Source organism: Sturnira hondurensis, unplaced genomic scaffold (assembly GCF_014824575.4).
Source record: "Sturnira hondurensis isolate 20B ecotype Veracruz unplaced genomic scaffold, ASM1482457v3 Scaffold0002840, whole genome shotgun sequence".
In the NCBI taxonomy this organism is placed as follows: domain Eukaryota; kingdom Metazoa; phylum Chordata; class Mammalia; order Chiroptera; family Phyllostomidae; genus Sturnira; species Sturnira hondurensis.
Window position 1 is genome coordinate 16,902,667 of NW_028075471.1, and position 23,660 is coordinate 16,926,326.

The 23,660-nt window shown below is 38.1% G+C and overlaps 1 protein-coding gene across 1 annotated transcript in view; it reads right to left on the reverse strand.

The window, feature by feature from the left end:
- Positions 1-234: 234 nt before the first annotated feature.
- The window catches only part of MDFIC2 (MyoD family inhibitor domain containing 2), a 159,455-nt gene continuing 136,029 nt past the window's right edge, over positions 235-23,660 (reverse strand). Inside the window, exon 3 of the mRNA XM_037041306.1 lies at positions 235-494. Within this exon, the coding sequence (XP_036897201.1) occupies positions 235-494 (260 nt within the window). The remainder of the gene's footprint in view (positions 495-23,660) is intronic.

Genomic DNA, 23,660 nt, shown 5'->3' on the forward strand with positions numbered 1-23,660 from the left:
TGTTCAACAGTTGTGATTAAGACCTTTTTTTCAATTAGCCATGCGGTTGTAAAATTTGGAATAAGATCATTGAGTTGACAATACTAGTTTTTCCAAATAGGTAGAGAATAAAATGGTCCACAGCATTCAAGAAATGTGCACAGTCCTTCCATTCAAGCACAGAGAAATCAGTCTTCTTGTAATAGGATTTTCCTGGGCAGCCACAGGCTCTCCCACATGATGGAAACATCATTGCTAGCGGTAACAGATTTCTGAAATTTCCATGGCCAGCTCCAGACACTCGCCGGTCTCATGGCAAGATTCAAAGAGGCTGCAGTCCATGTCACAGCTACAGTTGCAGTCATTTCGAGAGTGGCTTTCATCCGAGGTGTGGTGGTACCTGTGAGATGGGCAGCACAAATTGGTACATACCATTTCACACGTATCAGGGAGCATCAGGAGACAATCCCAAAACTGGCAAAACAGACAGGCAAGAATAAGGGAGGCACACTCCTCTGTTTAAAGAAAAGGAAATAAAATTAATAGTGGAACATATGGGGACATCTACAAAGGGCAGGCATGTGCAGTGGCATACTTGATAACTTTAACTCCACTTATTTGTCCACATTAGGTGCAATGTATACCATATTCTCTCACACTCTCCCACCCCCATGCAGTACTCACTCTACTTAAGTAATGATTCTATTAACTTACTGAGCGTTCCCTAATGATTCTGCATAATCAGGTTATTTAAAGTGCTGCCACTTTTGTAAACTCCTCTATTTACTTGGCCTGCAGAGGTGCTGGGAAGCCACACAACCTGAAACCTTGCAACTGTCTATAAAATAGCAGGTGCACAGTTGCCACAAAATCCCCAGTGCACAGAGCATTCAGGAGCAATTAGAATTAGGGACAAAGAAACATACAAATTTCTGGATTCTCATCACAAGGCTTTCTTATTTGTTTGATGTTGATTTTCATAAATGTGCCACACCCATGTTAAAACACAAGCAAACAGCACATTTCAAAACCTAGTATCAGCAATTTTTAACTAATTCTAGGTTATTTTTGTATTTTATTTTAATCATGTGTTCTTGTTCCTCCAGTTATATAAAGCCTTGGTTTTATATTCATGTTAGAAGAATATGTCATTATATTCTTGCAGGGTATAAATTTTATCAATCCTCTTTAAGAAAATGGGTTTAAAATTTACTATGCAGACTTTTAAAATCGAGAAGTATCTCTAAGGACTTGAAGGTAATTGGTAATTCTAGCCAAACAGCTGTGATGTGTTGTAGATTATTATATTTTTGTTTTCATAAAGGGACTTAGTTAGAAGAAGTAGCAGTTCTCTTGTTAAAATTATAAGTTTTCTTTCCTTTTTGTTAAAAACATCTCCAAAACGCATGAGGATTTTGTAAAACCTACTTACATGTTAGCATGACATATCTAGTTAATTAAAATCAATAGTCTGAAAATGGTTGATGGTTAAAAGTAACATTCTAGCATAAATTGGAGGGAAATGTCCCACTCCCGATGGGCTTATCAATCAACTAAAGTTAGACTTTCATAAAGATTTATTTTTCCCAATAAGAATGTTAATAACTTTTGTTTTTCAGACTTGAGTTGACTGAGCCTGCTGGAGAGACTTTGCTGTCTGAGTCTCTGTGTCATCTGCTAGAGTGTGCTAAGTATTGTTAAATTTCCACTCATTTAGTTTTAACAAATTTTCCAGGAAACTTTATATTTTGTGTTCATATACTTGTTAATCTTTAAGAAAGAAATAAACACATGAAAACTTTCTCTTAAAAGGAATAAATGTTTTAAAGAAAGCTATTTTAATTTCTTTAAAAAAAAACACTACATAGCTACATAAACAGCTAAAGTGAGTCCTGCGTGTGGGTAAACAGAAATCTTCCTTCCCTCTCTGCCCCCCTCCTCTGACCCTCCCTCCTCATTTCTTCCCAATAAAACACAGTAAAGAACCACAACATAACTTTTATGACTACTTTAATTGCCATATATTATTGCAGGTGCTGTGGCCATTACCCAATATTTATAGTGCAGGTAGCCTATTCCAGAGATGAGGAGTACATTCTCATCTCTGGCAGACTGGGTGTATTTTTATTCACTTGGAGCCAGTTTCTAGCATGTGGCCAACTCACCCATATCTCATAATTCACTGAAAACTACCCACAAAAATTCAGGAATAAATTAGTACAGTACATAAACTCTATTTTGTGTATGCATTTCTGAACAGGGTGAGTTGATGGTGAAAGGTCTGGGGTATAAAACCTGATCAAATTACGCCAATGCCTCTACAGAGAACAGGCTGACAGTGACCAGAGGGGAGAGGGGAGGGAATTTCAGGCGAAAAGAGGAAAGGTTTACCGGAACAAGTATAGAGGACACATGGATAAAAACTAAGGGGGGTGGAAATGGGAGGGAGGTAGGGAGCGTTAGGGGGGTGAGCTGGGATGGGAGTCAAAGACGGAAAACTGTACTTGAACAATTAAAATGAAATACAATTTAAAAAATATAGTTACACCAATGCTAAGACTGCTGGTACAGCAGCCCACGGCAAAGAAGATATTCTTAGTAGAAAATATTCCTAGCAAATGCTCCATGATCCCTTAGGCTGGAGGCTCAAGAGACTTACTCAGGGCGTGGCCATATAAAAATGATCCCACTAGATCTTGTCCTTTGTAGAGGAGATGTTCAAAGTTTAGTTTGGAGGTAAGTCGGGCTAGTTGCAGGGTGACTTGTCAGGGTAGAAGCTAGTGTTTCCTAACACAAGGTGAAAAATTGTGAAATAGCCTTATAATTTCCTGAGGGCATATAACCTTTCAGTTAAATTCCAATTGCCAGTGTCTCTGCAAGTTGGCAGATGCTGAAGAAAACAAAGTTTTTGACTAATCCTTTGGTTAAATTGGCATTTGTTTCCTCCCATCCTTCTATTTTGCCCTTGAGAATAGAGCCCATGTTTTCTAAGTCAGTACTTTTTATTTGATTATAAAAGGCAGAGCCTCTTGCCCCCAAACAGATTTTTCCCAACTTCCAAGTGTGTTCCATACTCTTCCTAAAAGGCATATGAAATTATTCTATATGATCAGGCTAAACTGTTTTGTATACTTTTGTGTGTGCAAAAGTAACACGAACAGTTCAGGGGAAATTTTCCAACTGTTTGAAAACAGAGTTGGACTTCCTTTTCTCCCAAAGAGATGTATTTTCTTTGCCTGCCATCTTCACTGGGGCTTTAATGTTTAGCAATCATGGTATTCAAAGTCGTAGCCCATGATTGCCACCACTTCTCTCAGCCAATCCAAAGGAGATTTCTGTGCTGTCAAAGGCCCATTTCACATCTCTATGCAGTTTCTTCAAAACATCTCACACTTACCAAGCCTAAATTGTCTCAAGGATCTCCCTCTCCACCTTTTCACAAACTTGTCACTCCTCCAGTTTTCTCTGGTACACCTGAACAGGCAGAAAAACTTAAAGAACCCTGGGACTCATTCTTGTCATTTTCCTCTTCCTTGTCATACTCTCCCATCCTATTCTTTGCTGTGTCTTGCTGATTCTCTCAAATTCCTCTTTGAGATCCATAAGCTTCTATCCACATCCTCAGTCTAGCCACCACCAGTCATCATCACATCAACAGCAATAGCCTCCTATCAAGGGCACTACTTTCACATGAACCCACCTCAAATTCATCAGCTACAATGGGATGTTTAGTTACAAATTAGAATAATTCATTCTTTCTCTAAAGTCCCAAATCCTCACCATAACCTGCAAGCCCTGGATGATCAGGTTTCTACCTGTTTCTCAATCTGCCACCCTACTTTCCTCCTTATTCACTGTACCCCAGCCCACAGGCTAAATTTTAGTTTCTGGGATGCATCTAACTCAGGGGTTCTGCACATGTTCTGCCTTTGGTCTCTGTTGCATACTCTCTGCTCACAACTCAAAGTACCTATTTCTAACCCTTTGTGTCTTTAGCTCAAAATAACTTCTCTCTAAATCACATTCTTGTTGAAATGGTCACAGCACCCTAATTTATTTTCCCTAACCACAGTATGATATTAAACTAATTGGTTTCTCCCATATTAGTATGAATGAATGAATAATAACAGGTAAAGTATACCACTGTGGACCAATGATAGAAAACGGGATAGTGGGAGAAAGTGAGAGCCTGAGGTCCTCCTCCTACTGTTCTCTGAGTGGAGTGAGGCAGTGGTTGTAGTTCTTGGAATTCTCTCTCTCTTTTTTGATATAATCTTTATTGTATTTTTTCCATTACCATTTAGTGCTTTTATACTCTCCTCCTCCCAGCAACTACCACATTGTTGTCCACATCCATGAGTCCTTTTTCCTTTTTTGCTCCATCCCTAACCCTCTAACCTCCCCACCCCCAGCTGTCATCCTGCTCTCTATCTATGAGTGTGCCCCATTTTCCTTGTTAGTTCAGTTTGTTCATTAGATTCCACATATGTGTGAAGTCATACAGTATTTGTCTTCTCTGACTGGCTTATTTCACTTAGCATAATGTTCTCTAGGTCCATCCATATTGTCACAAAGGGTACAATTTTTGACTTTGTTACAGTTAAGTAGTATTCTATTGTGTAAATGTCCCATAGTTGTTTCATTCATTTATCTATTGATGGACACTTGGTTGGCTTCCACATCTTCACGATTGTAAATAAAGCTACAATGAACATAAAGGTGCTTATGTTTTTTTTCAAATTAGTTTTTTAGTTCCCTTTGTATATATTTCCAGAAGTCAGATAGCTGGGCCAAAAGGAAGATTGATTTATTCATTTATAATTTTTGATGTATCTCCATACTGCTTTCCACAGTGCTAGCACCAGTCTGTATTTCCAACAATGGCACAAAAGGATTCCCCTTTTTCCATCTCCTTAACAGCATTTGCTGTTTGTTGATTTATTGATGATAGCCATTATGACACATGTGAGATGATATTTCATTGAGGTTTTAATTTGCAATTCTCTGATGATTAGTGACATTGAGCATCTTTTCATATGTCTATTGGCTATCTGTATATCCTTTTTGGGGAAGTGTCTGTTCAGGTCTTTTGCCCATTTTTTAATTAGACTATTTTTTGGTGTTGAGTTTTGTAAGTTCTTTATAAATTATGACTATTAAGTCCTTATAGATGTATCTGTGAATATGTTCTTCCATACTCTGGGTCATCTTTTTTTATTATTATTATTGTTCAACAACAGCTGTCACCATTTACTGCCCCCCCACACACACACACAAGTCTCCCACAACCTAGCCATCTCTACTTCCCACCCTTTGCCTTTGTCCATGCATTCTTTATACATGTTGCGTGACCATCCTCCCCATTTTTTTCCCTCGTTACTACCACACACCTCCCCTCTGGTTACTGTCAGTTTGTTCTTTATTTCAATATCCTTGGCTATATTTTGCTTGCCTGTTTGTTTTATTGATTAGGTTCCACTTATAGGTGAGATCACATGGTATTTGTCTTTCACTGCTTGGTGTATTTCACTTAGCATAATGCTCTCCAGATCCATCCATGCTGTTGTGAAGGGTAGGAGCTCCTGCTTTCTTTATGCTGCATAGTATTCCGTTGTGTAAATGTAGCACAATTTTAAAAAATATTTTATTTATTTTTAGAGAGAGGGGAAGGGCAGGAGAAAGAAAGGGAGAGAAACATCAATGTGTGGTTGCCTCTCATGTGCCTCCACTGGGGACCTGGCCTGCAATCCAGGCATGTGCCCTGACTGGGAATTGAACTAGCGACCTTTTGGTTCACAGCCATTTTCAATCCACTGAGCTACACCAGCCAGGGCAGTACCACAATTTTTGATCCACTCATTTACTGATGGACAGTAGGGTTGCTTGCATTGATTGACTATTGTAAATTGTGCTGCTATGAACATTGGGGTGCATAGGTTTGTTTGGATTGATGTGTCAGGGCTTTTAGGGTATAATCCCAGCAGTGTAATTGCTGTGTCAAAAGGCAGTTCTGACTTTTCATTCTAGAGAATATAGCAGCTAGGTAAGAGGGAGCTACATGCAGGAGGAAAACCTGGCCAATCTACAGAGGAACAAAGTAGAAAGCCAACAGTACCACAGCGTATATGAAAATAGGAGATCAAAAATTATAGTGGACACTGAAAAAACAGATGGTAAGGAGATTGCTTCAGAACAATAAGGGCCCAGGGATCAGCACGGGGACCAGGGAGGCTGCAGCCTCAGGCCCAGAACCTGCTGGGCCAGCCACAGGGCTCTTGGGAGAGAGCTGGGTTGGCACTCCCTCCCTGGCCAAGCAGGGCTTTAGCAGCACTAGGAAAGACTTGGTTGCTTGAAGTTGCAGAGAGGGGAGTGAGGACTAAGTGGCAAACATACAGTGGCTGTGAGCACCCACACATAGCTCTGGGAAGACTGTGTGCCTGAGCCTGTGTGACTGGAGATGGCATGGCTGGGCATGTGCGCCTACAACCAGGGAAAAGAGAACTTTGTGGAACACCCGGGATGACACCTGTGGACCCAGAGGGGGCATGTGCAACTCAGGAGGCCTGGAGCCTGCATTGGTGAACCTGGACTGAGCACGTGCATGTGCCTCAGGAGATTCTTAGCCCAAGACTGTAAACCCACCCCTCAGCCTGCTGTAGCCAGCAAGAACAGAAAAACTGGTTTGGCCAGTTTGAAACCAGCAAGAGTTTTTATGTTTTGTTTTGGTTTTGTTTCTTGTTTGTTTGTTTGATTTTGTAAGTATTTTTTATTTTTTATTATTTTTATCTCTCAATTACTTTTGCTTCTCTTTCCTTCTTTCTTCTTTTATTCCTTCTTCCTTTCTTTCCAAATTTATCCATTTTCCCTTCCTTAGTCTGCTTTTAAAAAAAATACCCACAAATGAAACCAAAAAACCTGGAACTGTGAAAAGACCAGAGTTGGACCCAAAGAGGGGGCATCGCAAAGCTGAGACAGTGAGACAAATTTCACTTTGCTGTTACAGAGAACCTGCAAGACATTGCATATTTGTATTATTATTTTTCATTATTCTTACATCTTTTATTTGAATAATATTTTTGTATTCCTCTTTCTGTTTAGTCTTCTTTGCTTGGCTGGTTATATTGTATCATTTGACAGGATTCCCCTGTTCTCTCATTCATAGTGTATTGCTAATTTACTGTCCTTCACTTCACCTGTGTTCCATTAGCACACTGCTGAAGGTCCGGTACTCCCTATTCTTGGTATCTAGATCTCATAGATTCTGATATATGATTGTTGCTCTAATATTATTATAAATAATAGCTGTTCCATACTATTGTAAATACTACACAACACCCCTCCCAGATCTTAGCCCACTTCACAGTTTCCTGAACTCTATTACTGTAGTGGTTAACTCTATTCTCTCACACACTACACCTATTTAGTATCCTTTATTTTCACCTTACCTCGGAATCTGACCTCCCACATGTTCTCTGCTTTCTAGATCCAACTCACAAACCTTCCCTCCCCAACAAGAGTCTTATCTTCTTTCCATCCTTTCTAAAAAGTGGCTAGTTGGGTGGTATATCACAATTAACACTGTACATAAACAAAGGATCTCCTATCTCTTTTTACCAGCTGCTACTATAAATAGCATAGAATACTCTCTTGTAGGCTTAAACCATTTTGCCTTACCCCAGCAACTGACCACAAAAAAGAGTAGGTGGAAGTAGTGAACACCAGGATACCTGAAGGAGAAGACACCACTGAATCTCACAAGTATTCTACCACAGTAGTTTACACCATAAATCCAGGGATTCAGTATGGATCAATTTAAGAAGCTGAGGCCGACAAGAAGAGTCTCAGAAAAAAAAAAAGGAAGACAAAGAAACAATCCACAAATGAAAGGAAAGGAGGGAGCCTCAGAAAAAAAATCCTAAAGGAAATACAGGCAACTCAACTATCAGATACTGAGTTCAAATAAATAGTTATCAGGAAGCTCCATGAGCTCACAGCAAATTACCAGAAACTACAGGGAAACTACAATGAACTCACTGCAAACTATATTAACATGAAACAGGAAATAGAAACTATCAATAAGGGCCAAGAGGAAATAAAGAATACAATATTGGAACTGAGGAACACAGTAGAAGAAATCAAAAGCAGGATAGGTGAAGCAGAAGATTGGATCAGCAAGTTGGAGGACAAAGTAGAAAAAAACATCTAGAAAGAGCAAGAACAGGAAAAGAGGCTCAGAAAGTGATGAGGGATTAGAAAAACAGAAGACAATCTGAAACATAATAATATCCATATAAAAGGGATAGCAGAAGGAGAAGAAAAAGAGCAAAGGGTAGAAAACCTATTTGAAAAAGTAATGATGGAAAACTTCCCTAATTTGATGAGACAAAAAGTCACACAAATCCAGGAAACAGAGAGAATTCCAATCAAGAGGAACCCAAAGAGGCCCACCTCAAGACACATCATCATTAAAATGGCAAAATTCTAAGACAAAGAGAGAATCTTAAAGGCAGCAGGAGAGAAACAGGAAGTAACATATGAGGGAGCCCCAATAAGGTTAGCAACTGACTTCTCAACAGAAATGCCACAAGTCAGAAGAGAATTGCAAGAAATATTCCAAGTAGTGAGAACCAGAGGCCTTTGACCAAGGCTACTTTACCCAGTAACGCTCTCAATTTAGACAGAAGGACAAATAAAGAGCTTTCCAGACAAAAGAAGTCTAAAAGAATACACCTCCACCAAACCAGCTCTCCAAGACATGCTAAAGGGGCTGCTCTAATGAAAGGAAGGAAAAGAGAGAGAGAGAGAGGAACACAGGTACAAAAATGACAATGAATAAGTGCCTATCAATAATAACCTTAAACATAAATGGATTAAAAGCTCCAATTAAAAGACATAGAATAGCTGAACAAATAAGAAAGCATAACCCACACATATGCTGCCTACAAGAGACCCACCTCAGAACAAAAGGCCTACACAGACTAAAAGTGAAGGGCTGGAAACAAATTTTCCAAGCAAATTGACAGGGGGGAAAAAAAGCCATGGTACCAATACTCATATCAGACAAAATAAACTTCAAAAAAAAAAGGGCTGTAAAAAGAAACCCAGAAAGTCACTTTATAATACTCAAGGGAAGAATCCACCAAGAAGACATAAACATTGTAAATATATATACATTCAATATATGAGCACCCAAATACATAGGAAAATCTTGGAGGATTTCAAGAAATATATTGACAGCAACACAATTATAGTAGAAAATTTTAACACCCCACTGTCAAAAGTGGACAGATCTTCCAAACAAATTATCAACAAAGTTATTGTGGCATTGAACATAGATGAAATGGACTTAACTGATATATATATATAGAGAGAGAGAGAGCCCTTCATCCCAAACAAGCTAAATACACATTCTTTTCAAATACACATGGAACTTTTTCAAAGATAGACCACATGATAGAACACAAAACAAGCCTCAACAAATTCAAGAATATTGAAATCATGCCAAGCATTTTCTCCGAGCACAAAGGACTGAAAATAGAAACCAACCTCAAGGGAAAAAAACCCCAAACATTCAAAATCATAGAGATTGAATAGCATGCTATTAAACAATGAATGTGTCAAGAATGAAATTAGAGAAGAAATCAAAAAGTTTCTGGAAACAAATGAAAATAAACTCAGACCAACTCAAATTTATGGGACACAGCAAAGGCAGTCCTGAGAGGGAAGTTCATAGTAATACAGGCCTACCTTAAAAAGATAGAAACATTTCAAACAAACAACCTAACCCTATGCCTACAAGAACTTGGGGAACAACAACAAAGGCAGCCCAGAGCAAGTAGAAGGAAGGAAATAATCAAGACCAGAGGAGAATTAAATGACATAGAGGGGAAAGGCACAATTCTAAGGATTAATTAATCCAGGAGCTTGTTCTTTAAAAAGATAAACAAAATTGACAAGCCTTTAAGTAGGCTAATCAAGAGAAAAAGAGAGGTTTTCCAAATAAACACAATCAGGAATGAAAGAGGAGAGATTACAACTGCCACCACAGAAATACAAAGGGTTGCAAGAAATTACTATGAAGAACTTCATGGCAAGAAACTTGAAAACCTAAGTGAAATGGATAAATATCTAGAAAAATATAATCTTCCAAAACTGAATGGAAAGGAAGCAGAAAGCTGAACAGACCAAAAACAGCAGATGAAATTGAAGCATTAATAAAAAAACTCACAACACACAAAAGCCCTGGACCAAATGGTTTCACAGGTGAATTCTACAAAACATTTAAGGAAGGGCTAAATCCTATCTTTCACAGACTATTTTGAAAAATTCAAAATGATGGAAGATTCCAAAACTCTTTTTATGAAGCCATCATCATCCTAATCCGAAAACCAGATAAAGACACAAAGGAGGAAGAAAACTTCAGGCCAATATGGCTGATGAACATAGACACTAAAATCCGCAATAAAATATTGGCAAACCTCATCCAACAATACATTAAAAAGGTCATACACCATGACCAAATGGGATTCATCCCAGGGATGCAAGTATAGTTCAACATTCATAAATCAGTAAATGTAATACACCACATAAACAAAAGCAAAGACAAAAAACATATGATCATATCAATAGAAGCAGAAAAAGCATTTGATAAGGTACAGCACCCATTTATGATAAAAACACTCAGCTAAGTGGGTTACAGGGAACATTCCTCAACATAATAAAGGCCATATATGAGAGACCTACAGCCAACATCATACTCAATGGACAAAAGCGAAAAGCTTTCCCACTAAGGTCAGGAACAAGACAAGGATGTCTTCTTTCATCAATTCCATTTAATATATTATTGGAAGTTCTAGCCACAGCCATCAGACAGGAAAAGAAAATAAAAGGCATCCAATCAAAAAGGAGGAAACAAAACTGTCATTGTTTGCAGATGACATGATAGTGTACATAGAAAATCCTCTAGACTCCACCCCAAAACTGCTTTACATAAAAAAATGAATTGGGCAAAATAGTGCGATACAACGTCAATATTCAGAAATCAAAGGCATTTTTGTATACCAACAATGAAACAGCAAAAGCAGAAATCAAGAAAAAAATCTCATTCCATATAGCAAAAAGAAAAATAAAATACCTAGGAATAAACCTAACCAAAGAAGTAAAATATCTGTAAAGAAAACTACAGAAAACTACAAAATACTGAAGAAAGAAATCAAGGAAAATACAAACAAAAGGAAACATATAACATGTTCATGGATCGGAAGAATTAACATCATCAGAATGTCCACACTACCTAAAGCAATTTACAGATTCAATGCAATATCTACTAAAGTACCAATGGCATATTTCACAGACATAGAACAAACACTTTGAAAACTTTTTTGGAACCATAAACGACCCTGAATAGCTGCTGCAATTTTGAGAAAGAAGAGCAAAGTGGGAGGGATCATAATACCTGATACCAAACTGTATTACAAGGCCACTGTAATCAAAACAGCCTGGCACTGGCATAAAAACAGATACATGGACCAGTGGAACAGAATAGAGAGCCCAGAAATAAACCCAAGTCTCTATCGTCAATTAATATTTGACAAAAGGGGCAGCAACATAAAATGGAGTAAAGATAGCCTCTTCAACAAATGGTGTTGGAAGAACTGGACAGCTACATGCAAAAGAATTAAACTCGAGCACCAACTTACACCATACACCAAAATACATTCAAGGTGGATAAAATACTTAAATACAAGCTGTAACACCATTAAAGTCCTAGAGGAGATCATAGCCAGGAAAATCTCAGATATTTCATGAAGCAACATTTTTACTGATATGTCCCCTAGAGCAAGGGGCATAAAGTAAAGAAAAAACAAATGGGATCTCATAAAAATAAAAAGCTTCTGCATGGCTAAAGAAAACAGTATTAAAATAAAAAGAGAACCAACCATATGGGGAAACATATTGGCCAATGATACCTCAGACAATGATTTAATCTCCAAAATATATAAAGAATTTACACAACTCCATTCTAAGAAGACAAGCAACCCAATTAAAAAAATGGGCAAAGGACTTGAATAGACACTTCTCTAAGGAGGACATACAGAGGATCCAGAGACACATGAAAAGATGCTCAATATGGCTAGCTATCATATCAGAGAGATGCAAATTAAAACCACAATGAGATATCACTCTACACCAATCAGAATGGCCATCATAAACAAAGCAACAAACAACAAGTGCTGGACAGGTTATGAAGGAAAGGGACCCCCTAGTGCACTGTTGGTGGGAATGTAGACTAGTGCAGCCACTGTGAAAAACAGTATGGAATTTTCTCACAAAACTAAAAATGGATTTGCCTTTTGACCTAGCAGTGGCAATCCCACTGCTAGGATTATACCCTAAGAACCCTGAAACACCAATCCAAAAGAACCTATGCACCACAATGTTCCTAGAAGCACAATTTACAATAGCCAAGTGCTGGAAGCAATCTAGGTGCCCATCAGTAAATGAATGGATCCAAAAACTATGGTACATTTATACAATGGAATAAATGTATGCAGCAGAAAGAAAGAAGGCACTCCTAACCCTTTGCAACAGCATGGATAGAACTGGAAAGCATTATGCTCAGAAAAATTAGGTATATGGTGAAAGACAAATAGCACATCATCTCACTTTTAACAGGAACCTAAACAACAAAACAATCAAACAAGCAAAATATAACCAAAGATAACTGAAATAGATAACAAACTGAAAAGTGTCCAGTGGGGAGAGGGGAGGAAATTTTAGGGGAAAAGGGGAAGGGTTTACATAAACAAGAATAAAAGACAAATGAACAATAACTAGGGGGGTGGAAATGGGAGGGAGTGGGTGGGCTGGGACGGGGGTAAAAGACAGAAAACTGTACTTGAACAAGAATTAAATTTAAAAAATACAGTTCCATTTTTAGTTCTCTGAAGAAATTCTGTACTGTTTTCCACAGTGGCTGCACCAGTCTGAATTCCCGCCACCGGTGCACTAGGGTTCCCTTTTCTCCACAATCTCACCAGCACTTGTTGTTTCTTGATTTGGATATGATGGCCATTCTCACTGTTGTGAAATGGTATTTATTGTGAGTTTAATTTGCATGTCTCTGATGGCTAGTGATGCTGAGCATCCTTTCATAGGTCCCTGTGCCCTCTGTATGTCTTCCGTGGAGAAGTGTCTGTTCAGGTTCTTTTCTACTTATTAATTAGGTTGTTTGCCTTTCTGCAATGAAGTCCTGTGAATTCTTTATATATGTTGGAGATCAAACCCTTGTCCGAAGTATCATTTGCAAATATATTTTCCCATATGTGTGGTTCCCTTCTCATTTTGCTGTTTTCTTTAGCTGTGCAGAAGCTTTTTATTTTGATGAAGTCTCATTTGTTTATTCTTTTATTTATTTTCCTTGTTCCAGGGGGTGTATTGGTGAAGATAGTGTTCTGTAGAACATGAAATTTTCCTTCCTATGATCTCCTTTAAGACTTTATGGTGTCACAACTTATATTTAAGTGTTTTATCTATCTTAGCTTATTTTTGTGTATGGTATAAGTTGGTGGTTGAGTTTCATTTTTTTTTGCATGTAGCTGTCTAGTTCTCTCAACACTATTTGTTGAAGAGACTATTTTTACTCCATTTTACCTCCTCCCCCCTTTGTTGAATATTAATTGACCATAGAGAACTGGGTTTAATTCTGGGCTTTCTATTCTGTTCCATTGGTCTATGGGTCTATACACCAGTGCCAGAATGTTTTGATTATTCTAGCCTTATACTTTGACAACAGATATTGTGATCCCTCTTACTTTGTTCTTCTTTCTCAAAATTGCTGCAGATATTCCTGGCCATTTATGGTTTTATATAAACCATAAATAACATTTTTGAATGTTATAAATGGCCAGGAATATAAACCATTTATAACATTTTTGAAATGTTTTTTCCACATCTGTGAAATGTCATTGGTATTTTAATAGGGATTTCATTGAATCTATAAATTGCGTGGGGTAATATGGCCATTTTGCTGATGTTAATTCTTCCAACCTATGAAAATGGTACATCCTTTCTTTTGTTTGTGTTTTCACTAATTTCTTTCTTCAGTGTTGCGTAGTTTTCTAAGTATAGGTCTTTTACCTCCTTGGTTAGGTTTATTCCTAGGTACTTTATTTTTCTTTTTGCTATATCAAATGGGACTTTTTTCTGATTCCTGCTTCTGATATTTCTTTCTTGGTGTAGAAAAGTACCTGTGATTTCTGAATACTGACCTTGTGTCCTGCTGTTTTGCCTAATTCACTTATTGTGTCAAGTGGTTTTTTTGGTGGTGTCTATATGATTTTCTCTTTATGCTATCAGGTCATCTACAAACAATGACAGTTCTGCTTCCTGATTGCAGATTGTCTGATTTCTGTGGCTAAGACTTCCAATAATATGTTGAATAGAGGTGGCGAAAGTGGACATCCTGGTGTTGTTCCTCATCTTAGTGGGAAAGCTTTTAGTTTTTGTACATTGAGTATAATGCTGGCTGTAGTTTTCTCATATATGGCTTTTATCATGTTGAGGAATGCTCTCTCTACTCCCACTTTGCTGAGTGTTTTTAGCATAAATGGATGCTGTACCTTATCAATGTTTTTTCCACATCTTGATACTATGCACCCCAATGTGATTTTTGTCTTTCCTTTTGTTTATGTTATATATTATGTTTATTGATTGTGAATATTATAGCATCCTTGCAAAACTGTTATGAATTTCACTTGATCATGGTGTATGATCTTCTTAATGTATTTCTGGATGCAGTTTGCTAATGTTTTGTTGAGGATTTTAGTTTCTATGTTCATTAGTGATATTGGCATGTGCTTTTCTTTCTTTGTTTTGTCTTTATCTGTTTTGGGGATTGGGATGCTCCTGCTTTATAAAAAGAGTTTAGGAGTTTTGCCTCTTCTTTGTTTTTTTTTGGAATAGTTTCAGAAGTTTAGGGGTTAGGTATTCCTTAAATGTGTTGTAAAATTCTCCTGTGGAACTGCCCACTCCAGGGCTTTCATATGCCAGGGGTTTTTGATTAATGCTTCAATTTCATCAGCTGTTATAGGTCTTCACAGGCTTTCTGCTTCTTCTTGATTCAGTTTAGAAGATTATGTTTTTCTAGAAATTTGTCCATTTCACCCAGGTTTTCAAATTTTTGGCATATAGTTGTTCATAGTAATTTTTTACAATTTTTTGTATTTCTGTGATCAGTTGTAATGTTTCCCTACTTTAGGTGACTTTTCTTTTTTGTCTTTGCATATTAAATTGACTGCTTGGACTCCTTGCCCTCATGGTTGACCTTCTGTGGTAGGAGGTCTGTGGGCCTCAGTGGTGCAAGCTCCTTGATCTCCTGGGCTGGATGCCCTTGGGATGCCCTTTATGCCATTTATGTGGGCTCTTTGGATATAATTGTGTTTTGGTTGTTGTTGGGCCATTCTTGGTGGATTCCTCCCTTGTCCTGACTGACTGAGAGTCATACTGTCCACCACATCTTCTATGGTGTTGTACAGGTATTCCAGATCAAAACTAAACAACCTAGGAAACAAATAACTCCCTGCAAATATAACTCCCACCCATAGCCCCATTATCAACAGAAAATGAGCAAATATTAATAAAGGTGTTAGAAGGTTGAGAATATTATAAGAAAGAAAAAGCGAATCTGAGATGACTAAATGAAAGAAAAACTATTTTGAAATAATAAGAGTAAGGAACAGAACCAAGGCAAAGAAAGAAAGAAAAGAAAATTTACATCATAAACAAAAAAAAAGGGGGAAGAAGGTAGAATGGGGTAAAAAAGGGAAGAGTATTACATTAGGTTTAAACAAAAATTTAAAAATATATAGTGTAAAAATAGGAAGCAAATTGGAGAAAAAAGATCCACCACAACAATATCAACAACAAGTCATCAAAAATTTATACAGGTAGAATGGGAATAAGAAGGAAAAAAAAGAAAGGCTTATGAGATGTCTAGAAGAAATAAAAGTGATTTTGAGAGGATAGGTGGAGAAAGAATTTTAAGAGTAAAGAATGAAAACCAGGCTAAGACCATGAAAAATCAAAATTTAAAACAACAAAAAATGACAGGGCAGGAGACATGCAAAAAATGGCATAGGAGAGGGAAGCATTAAAATTTGAGATTAGAAGTACAAAAATAGTGAAGATAGAAATAAAATTGAAGAAAAGCCACAACAACAACCATATCAACAAACCAACCAGCAAAGTTGATAAAGATGGAGAGAGAATAAGGGTATTTTATGAATGGGAAAAAGAATGTGAGATGACTGATGACAAAAAAATGGTTTTGAGAGGTATAGCAGGGACAAATAGAGTATGGAATAGAAACAAGTCATAAAAAGAGAAATAAATAAATTTTAAAAGAGAAATAAGAGGATGGAACAAGGTAAAATGGAGTAAGTGAAGGGAAGATCAAAATATGAGATTTGAAATAAACTAAAATACAAAAACTAATGAAGTAATAGGCATGAACTGAAGAAAAAGAAATGAATGCAGGAAAGGAAATAACACAAATAAAGAAGAGCAAAGTATAATTCATCTCAGTAGGACCCAATGTTTACCACTGTCTTCTCTTTCTGGATCTGTGCCTGGTAATGTCAGATGGTGGCCTAGTCTACCCTAGGCAGCCTGTCCGAGACTATAAATGATCCACAGTCTGTGGCTCCTGCTTCAGATTTGACTGGTCCCCATTGTTCTGCCCTGCCAGCTTTCCATCAGCCCAGGGCCCAGGAGTGGTTTCTTAATGACCCAAGATGACTGTCAATACCTTCTCTGCCTGCATTGAAGGGGTCCTCTGGTGTGATGGGGAAAGTGGGAACCCTGGGTCACCCTCTGGGGGCACTCTTCAGTCTTAAGGGAAGATGGTGGGAGAGTTTCCCTACCCTCTTACAATAGCCGTGGTCTGTCCCATCTTCCTTCCAATTATGTATGGTTTCTGCTGAATTAGCTGTCCATTTCCTATGAGGGGCCAACCTGTATAAAAGGGGCAGCTCTTTTCTGATTTTTGTAGACAGCAGCTCTGTCTAGGTGCCAATGCTGGCTGTGAATATCCCTTGTTGTGACTTTCTCTAATCTCTCTGCTCTGCTGGTTTCAGTGGATCAGGGTCCAGGGAAGAGTGTAGCTCATAGTGTCTGGTAGAAAGGGCTCTTTCAGAGCTTTCCCCTGCAGATATGTCCCCAGCAGGGGGCTCCTGAGCCTGTCCTCATTGACAGCAGAGCCTGTAATCCCACAGGTGGGGGTTGGGCTTACCTGTCTGTGAGGGGACCTGCCTGGATGCAGCAAATCTCAGGTGTTCAGCTCCTGGCCATCCAGTCCCCAGACTTCTGCTCTCTTAATGGAGATTTGACTTAAGTCTCCACTCTGTATAGTGCCCTGCTCACCAGCCATGCTGGATTGGGTCCCACAGTCCCTTCAATGAGACTCTAGCCCTCTTCGTTCTTGGCTTGCATAGCCACTGCACAAAGCATGCATGCAGACATAAGTATCAGTTCCATGCTGAGTCTGGGTCTTGCCTCAGCTCCTTTTTAAAAAAGAGTTTCTGTGTGGACCCCACATTGCAGCACCAAATCCTGGGGTGGGGGGCTGTTCCACATTCACTCCCTCTCCCCCTTTTTTACCAAGTCTCTTAACCTGCTGTGTCTTTATCCTGTTCTGAAATTAGGGTCATGCTAACTTCATAAAATGAGCCTTAGAGCCTTTCCTCCTCTTGAATTTTATGAAATAGTTTGAGAAAGAGGGGGTTTAGTTCTCAAAATGTTTGGTAAAATTCACCTGTGAAACCATCCAATCCAGAGCTTTTGTTTGTTCGGAAGATTTTTTGTTGTTATTGTTTTTTGTTTTGATTATTGCTTCAATTTCAGTAGGTGTAGTCTATTCATATTCTCTGGTTCTTTTGGATTACATTTTGGAAGATTTTATGTTTCTAGAAACTTATCCATTTCATCCATGTTGTCCAGTTTGTTGGCATATCATTGTTCACTATATTTTCTTACAATCTTGTATTTGTTTGGTGTCAGTTGCTATTTCTACTCTTTTATTTCTAATTTTATTTATTTGGATCCTCTCTATTTTTTCCCCAATGAGTCTGAGGAAAGGTTTGCCAATCTTGTTTATCTTTGAAAAGAACCAACTGTTGGATTCATTCATCTTTTGTATCATTACTTAGACTCTATTTCATTTCTTTCTGCTCTGATCTTTATTATTTTCTTCCTTCAACTCACTTTGGGCTTTGTTTGTTGTTCTTTTTCAAGTTCCATTAAGTGTAGAGTTATATTGTATATTTGAGCTGTTTCTTGTTTTGTTTTTGTTTTTTTGAGATAGGGCTGTAACACTATGAATTTCCCTCCTAGGATTGTTTTTTCCCTGTGTGCCACAGGTTTTGGATTGTTGTGTTCTCAAATTCATTTGTTTCAAGGTGTCTTTTGATTTCTTCCTTGATCTATTTATGGACCCATCATTGTTGAATAACAACATGTTATTTAGCTTTCATATCTTTGTGTATTTTTCAGTATTCTTGTGATTGACTTCTAGTTTTAGAGCATTGTGGTCAAAGAAGATTCTTGGTATGATTTCAAGGTTCTTAAATTTATTGAGACTTGTTTTGTTTCCTAACATGTGGTCTATCCTAGAAAACATTCCATGTACACCTGAAAAGTACATACATTCTGCTGCTTTGGACCGAAATGCTCTGATTATATCAATTAAATCCATTTGTTGTGGTGTGTCATTTAAGGCTGCCTATCTCCTTGTTGACTTTCTGCCTTTGATATATCCATCAAAGTCTATAGGGTGTTAAAATCCCCAAGTATCCCTGTATTTTTGTTTATCTTTCCCTTTATTTCCATCAGAATTTGCTTCACATATACTACAGTTATATCCTCTTGTTAGATTGTTCTCTTTATCATTATGAAGTGTCCTTTGTCTCTTCCTATAGCCTTAGTTTTAAGTTCTATTTATTTATATATAAGTACTGCTATCCCAGCTTTATCTTTCCTTTCAATTTGCATGAAATATTTTTTCCCATCTTTTTACTTTTAGTCTGTGTTTATCTTTTGATCTGAAATGTATTTCCTGGAGGCAGCATATAGATGGATCTTGTTTTCTTATCCATTTAGCTACCCTGTCTTTTGGTTGTAGCATGTAAGCTATTTACTTTTAAGGTGATTATTGACAGACATGTACTTAGTTCCATTTTATTGTTATACTATTTTCCTCTTTTCTCTTTCTTCTCCTTCTCCCCCTCCCCTCCCTCCTCCTCCTCTTCCTCTTCTCCTTCTCTGTCTTCTTTTTAAAGCAAGCCCATTAACATTTGTTGCATTACTGGTTTGGTGTTAATAAGCTTATTTAGCTTTTTCTTGTCTGGGAAGCTCCTTATTTCTCCTTCAATTTTAAATGACAGCCTTGCTGGGTTATTTAGCCTTGGTGTAGGTCCTTTCTTTTCACCATCTTGAATATTTCATGCTACTCCTTTCTAGTCTGAAATGTTTCTGTTGAGAAATCAGATGACAATCTAATTGGTGCTTTCTTGTATGTAACAACCCACTTTTCTCTTATGGTTTTTTAGGAGTCTCTCCTTGTCTTTAAACCTTGTCATTTTAATTATGATGTGTCTCAGAGTAGGCCTGTTTGGGTTCAACTTATCTGGGACTCTCTTAGCTTCCTTAACTTTTGTTTCTTTTTTCTTCACCAGTTAGGGAAATTTTCAGTCATTATTTCTTCAAATAGGTTCTTGATACCTTTCTCACTGGGTTATGCACATGTTATGCTTCATGCTGTGTAAAAGGTTTCATAAGTTCTACTAATTTTTAAAAAAATCCTTTTTTCCTTTTGCTCTTGTGCCTTGGTGGTCTTTTTCCCCTACCTTGTCTTCCAAATGACTGATTTAATCCTCTGCTTCATCTAACTTTTTGTTTATTCCTTCCAGTGTATTATTTAGTTCAGGTAATACATTCTTTATATCTTCCTGGTCCTTTTTTATGGTTTCTATGTCTTCTTTCATGCTCTTGAGTATCCTTATAATCATTACTCTAAACTCTATCTGATAAATTGCTTGTCTCCATTTCATCTAGTTCTTCTTCTGGAGAATTCTCTTATTCCTTCATTTGGGATCTGTTTCCTTGTCTTCCCATTCAGGCTACTTTTTAAAATTTGTTTCTGTGTATTATGTAGATCTGCCAAGAGTCTGGTGTAAGCCTTTGTCAGACACTGCTTGTGACTGGCACTAGCCAACCTGTTTGATGCTCTTGGTGATCCACAGCATGTGGTTCCCTCTGCTGGACCTATTAGTGTGCAGAAACAACCAGGCTGTGCACTAAGCCTGGCTTTTATCAGCACTGCACCTAGGGGACTATCAGTGGAAGTGTCATAGAGCTCCCAGAGATCCTCCTTAGTTGTTAAACTAATTGATGATATAGCTTCAAGCTGTCATCAGCAGCCTGCCTTAAGCTACAAAGGGTGAGACAGAGTAATTCCTGCTGGTGGGGCTATTGCTTCTTCTAAGGCTGATACCATTTGGAGAGGAGTGCTCTGCCTGAGAAATATGGCTTCTATAGTATGGGTTATGACTCAGCACAATGATTCTGTCAGCTGTACCTTCAGTTCTCTCCCCAGAGCCACCAACCCAGACTCTCCTCAAACATCTCCAGTCCACCCTTCCTTACTTCTGCCAAAGCCCAGAGTAAATGGGTGCAAACAAAATTTTGCTTGTTGGCTCTTTCAGAGCCTCTGAATCTCCAGCCATCTCTTCCTGGCAGACAGAAACTCTGCTGCTGTTCACAGCTGGATGTTATCTGGGTTCCTCTCTGGCACTGGCACTATCACTGTAGGCTGGGGAGCCCAGCTTGAGGTTTAGACCCAACCCTTCTTGGACTGAAGCACCCCATCACCACCACCCTGTTGCTGAAAAATCCCTCTGTAACTTCAGCTGCCACTCATGGGAGCCCAATCTCGTGCCTCCTCTGCACTCCCTACCAGTCTCATTGTGGTGAAGTGGTTTCTTCCATCTGTCCTTCTTTAGTTATAAGGCTTCTCTCTAGCTAGTGTTCAGTTGGTTATTCAGGATAATCTCCCTACAATTTGTTGTAATTCCTGATTGGTCCTGGGGGAAGGTCAGTGTAGTTTCCACTTAGTCTTCTACCATCTTGGATCTCCCATTGGGTCTTTCTTCCTGAATTCCCTTCTCTCTGCGGTCCCTGCTAATGAAACTCACTAGCAGTCTGTGTAGTAATGGTTAGGTACTGGTGGCCTATGAGCTAATGCCAGTAGTGGCTGGGAAGAGCCAAGGGAAGAGGTGGTAGACCTTTCATGTTGTTGGGAAGCTCTGGGTGGCCTCCCTGTTTGCTTGCTTGGCTTTTCATCACTTCTACTACCTCCAGTACACATCCTCTCTTATCTTTTTAAACATGAGTGAAAGAAGCTTTAAGGTGGATGCAAGACCAGTAGACCATATGGCTAATGGTGTTATTTAGCCACGAGCAAGAAGCAATGAAAAAAAAAAAAACAACTCAAGGTGGTGCCATTTCTTTTTCCTACCCATAGGGTACCTTTAGGATATCAAGGTTAAGGGATGCCCTAATAACATGAAGGACACATGTAGGTTACACAGGTGTAAAGTGTACAAATGGGGATTGGCTAACTAAGATAGATCGTCTGCCTCATTAGAAAGAATCGTGTTTTATCATAGCAAAAAATATCACAGTACAAGGAGTTTCCACAGATGTTAGCCTCATGGTCATGGTCCTGTACTGCCTGAATTTGCCCCCCCCCAAGCTTTCACTCCTGCCACCGTGGTGCCTATGATGAGGAGGAGAGAGCGACAGGAGGCAGCGTTAGTAGCCAGCTGTCTTTTGGAAGATTCAACTCCAGAAACTATCACCTGCTACTTTGAGAATCATTATACAAAGTAGCAAGAATATGGTTCTTCCAGTAGTGGCTCCAGATAAACAATCACCCTTCTTCTTCCCCCAAAACAAAGTCAGAAAAAAAAGGCTAAATGATCCTGGTCCAGATTCAGTATTCTAATATATTAATAGTTCATGAATTATCACAGAGAATTTGGCATATAATGATACACAGGATACGGTGTCTTTAACTCAGTACTAAAAGTCTTTGGTCAAAAAGTATAAAAATTGGTTCCCATTTCCTCCAAATTAATTTTAAAAATGTATGTAAGGTAGAATGTGAATAAATAAACTATGACTGAATGCCTTTTTGTAGCTGGGGTATTATCCCTGATGTTATCAATTTTAATACCTACTTAAATATGTCAAGATCTATTTAAGTTCAGGCAAGCACAACTAACATTGAAGTCAGTTCTTTAGAACTAGAATGACTGGATTTGGGTGATACTTAGTAAATTTGTGCTTACGTATTTTTCTGAGCAAATGAACTGAGATAATTATAAAATTGATACATTTTATAAGGTGACACTACTGCATTTAATTGTATGAAATTTACTGTGGATAAAATGTAATCATTTTATTCAGTAGTCCATGGTGTAATTAAGACTATTCTTTGAGCTATCTTGTATTTATGATTTTTCTCTTCCACCTGGATAACACGTCTGAAATTCAAAATTATACATCAATTAGGTAAATTCTCAGGATTTGTTGTAAGGAGGCTGTTTTCTAATATCATGTGCATCCCTGGTTTTATTATCCACAGGGATGCTTTTGCAATCAGAGCCTAGAAACAGAAGCAGAGACACATATAGTGCTCGGACTTCCTCCATTTTATTTGGGAAAGGGACCACACAGGATGATCCATGATTTAACAATAAGTAATGCAGCAGGATATAGTACGTGATGTGCAATAAAGATCCTCTTAAATTCCCATCAGAGCACACACCATGAACTATGCTAATGGATGGAACACATTTTACAAAATCTGCATGTATGAGGCTTTTCCATCTTGTTTTAAGTGGGGCAATGTATATAAATAATAGATATTAGCAATTAGGCATCCATTCCTATGCACTCATTTATACATTTGAAAATAAATTAACCACAAACTACATGAAAGTGGATGCAATCTACTCTTTTCCCTTCTGTTTCCCCTGCTGTTTCTGAAAGATATTTCTGTATTTATCTCAGTACGAACAATGACCCAAGCTCTCAATTTCTGCATCCTTAAATTAATTACTATAAAAATTTCTCTAAAATAAAGTGAGTTTGATTTAACTCTTGATTTCTTTGATGACTGTTCTTTCAGGTAATGAGAGTTTCTTATCAGTATTTGTGGGCCTTAGTCTGGGTTTATTACTCTTGTTTTTCTTTTTTATCCAGGTATTCAAACCTCTCACATTGATGGGAGAATTTTTTCCAATGTGGAGGAGAGTTGGGTTATTACCTATGTTGTTAGCTGAAAACCAGAATGTCCTGGGTGATAGTGGCCTGAGACCAGGCCGTAAGAAAGCAATAGAAATAACTGTCCTCATGATTCTCTTATACTATTTTAAAGGAAGAGTAATCAGTTATTTCCCTGCATGACAGTCCTGTATATCAATTGCTATTTTAATGAAATAGTCATTTTGGCCCTTCCCTGAGAATATGAGTGTTCAGGTACCATACTAGCCACATTGGCCCTCTCACTCTCCCTTGAGCCCTGATAAGACAAATCAGAGTGGTTCTGCAGCTGCATAGTG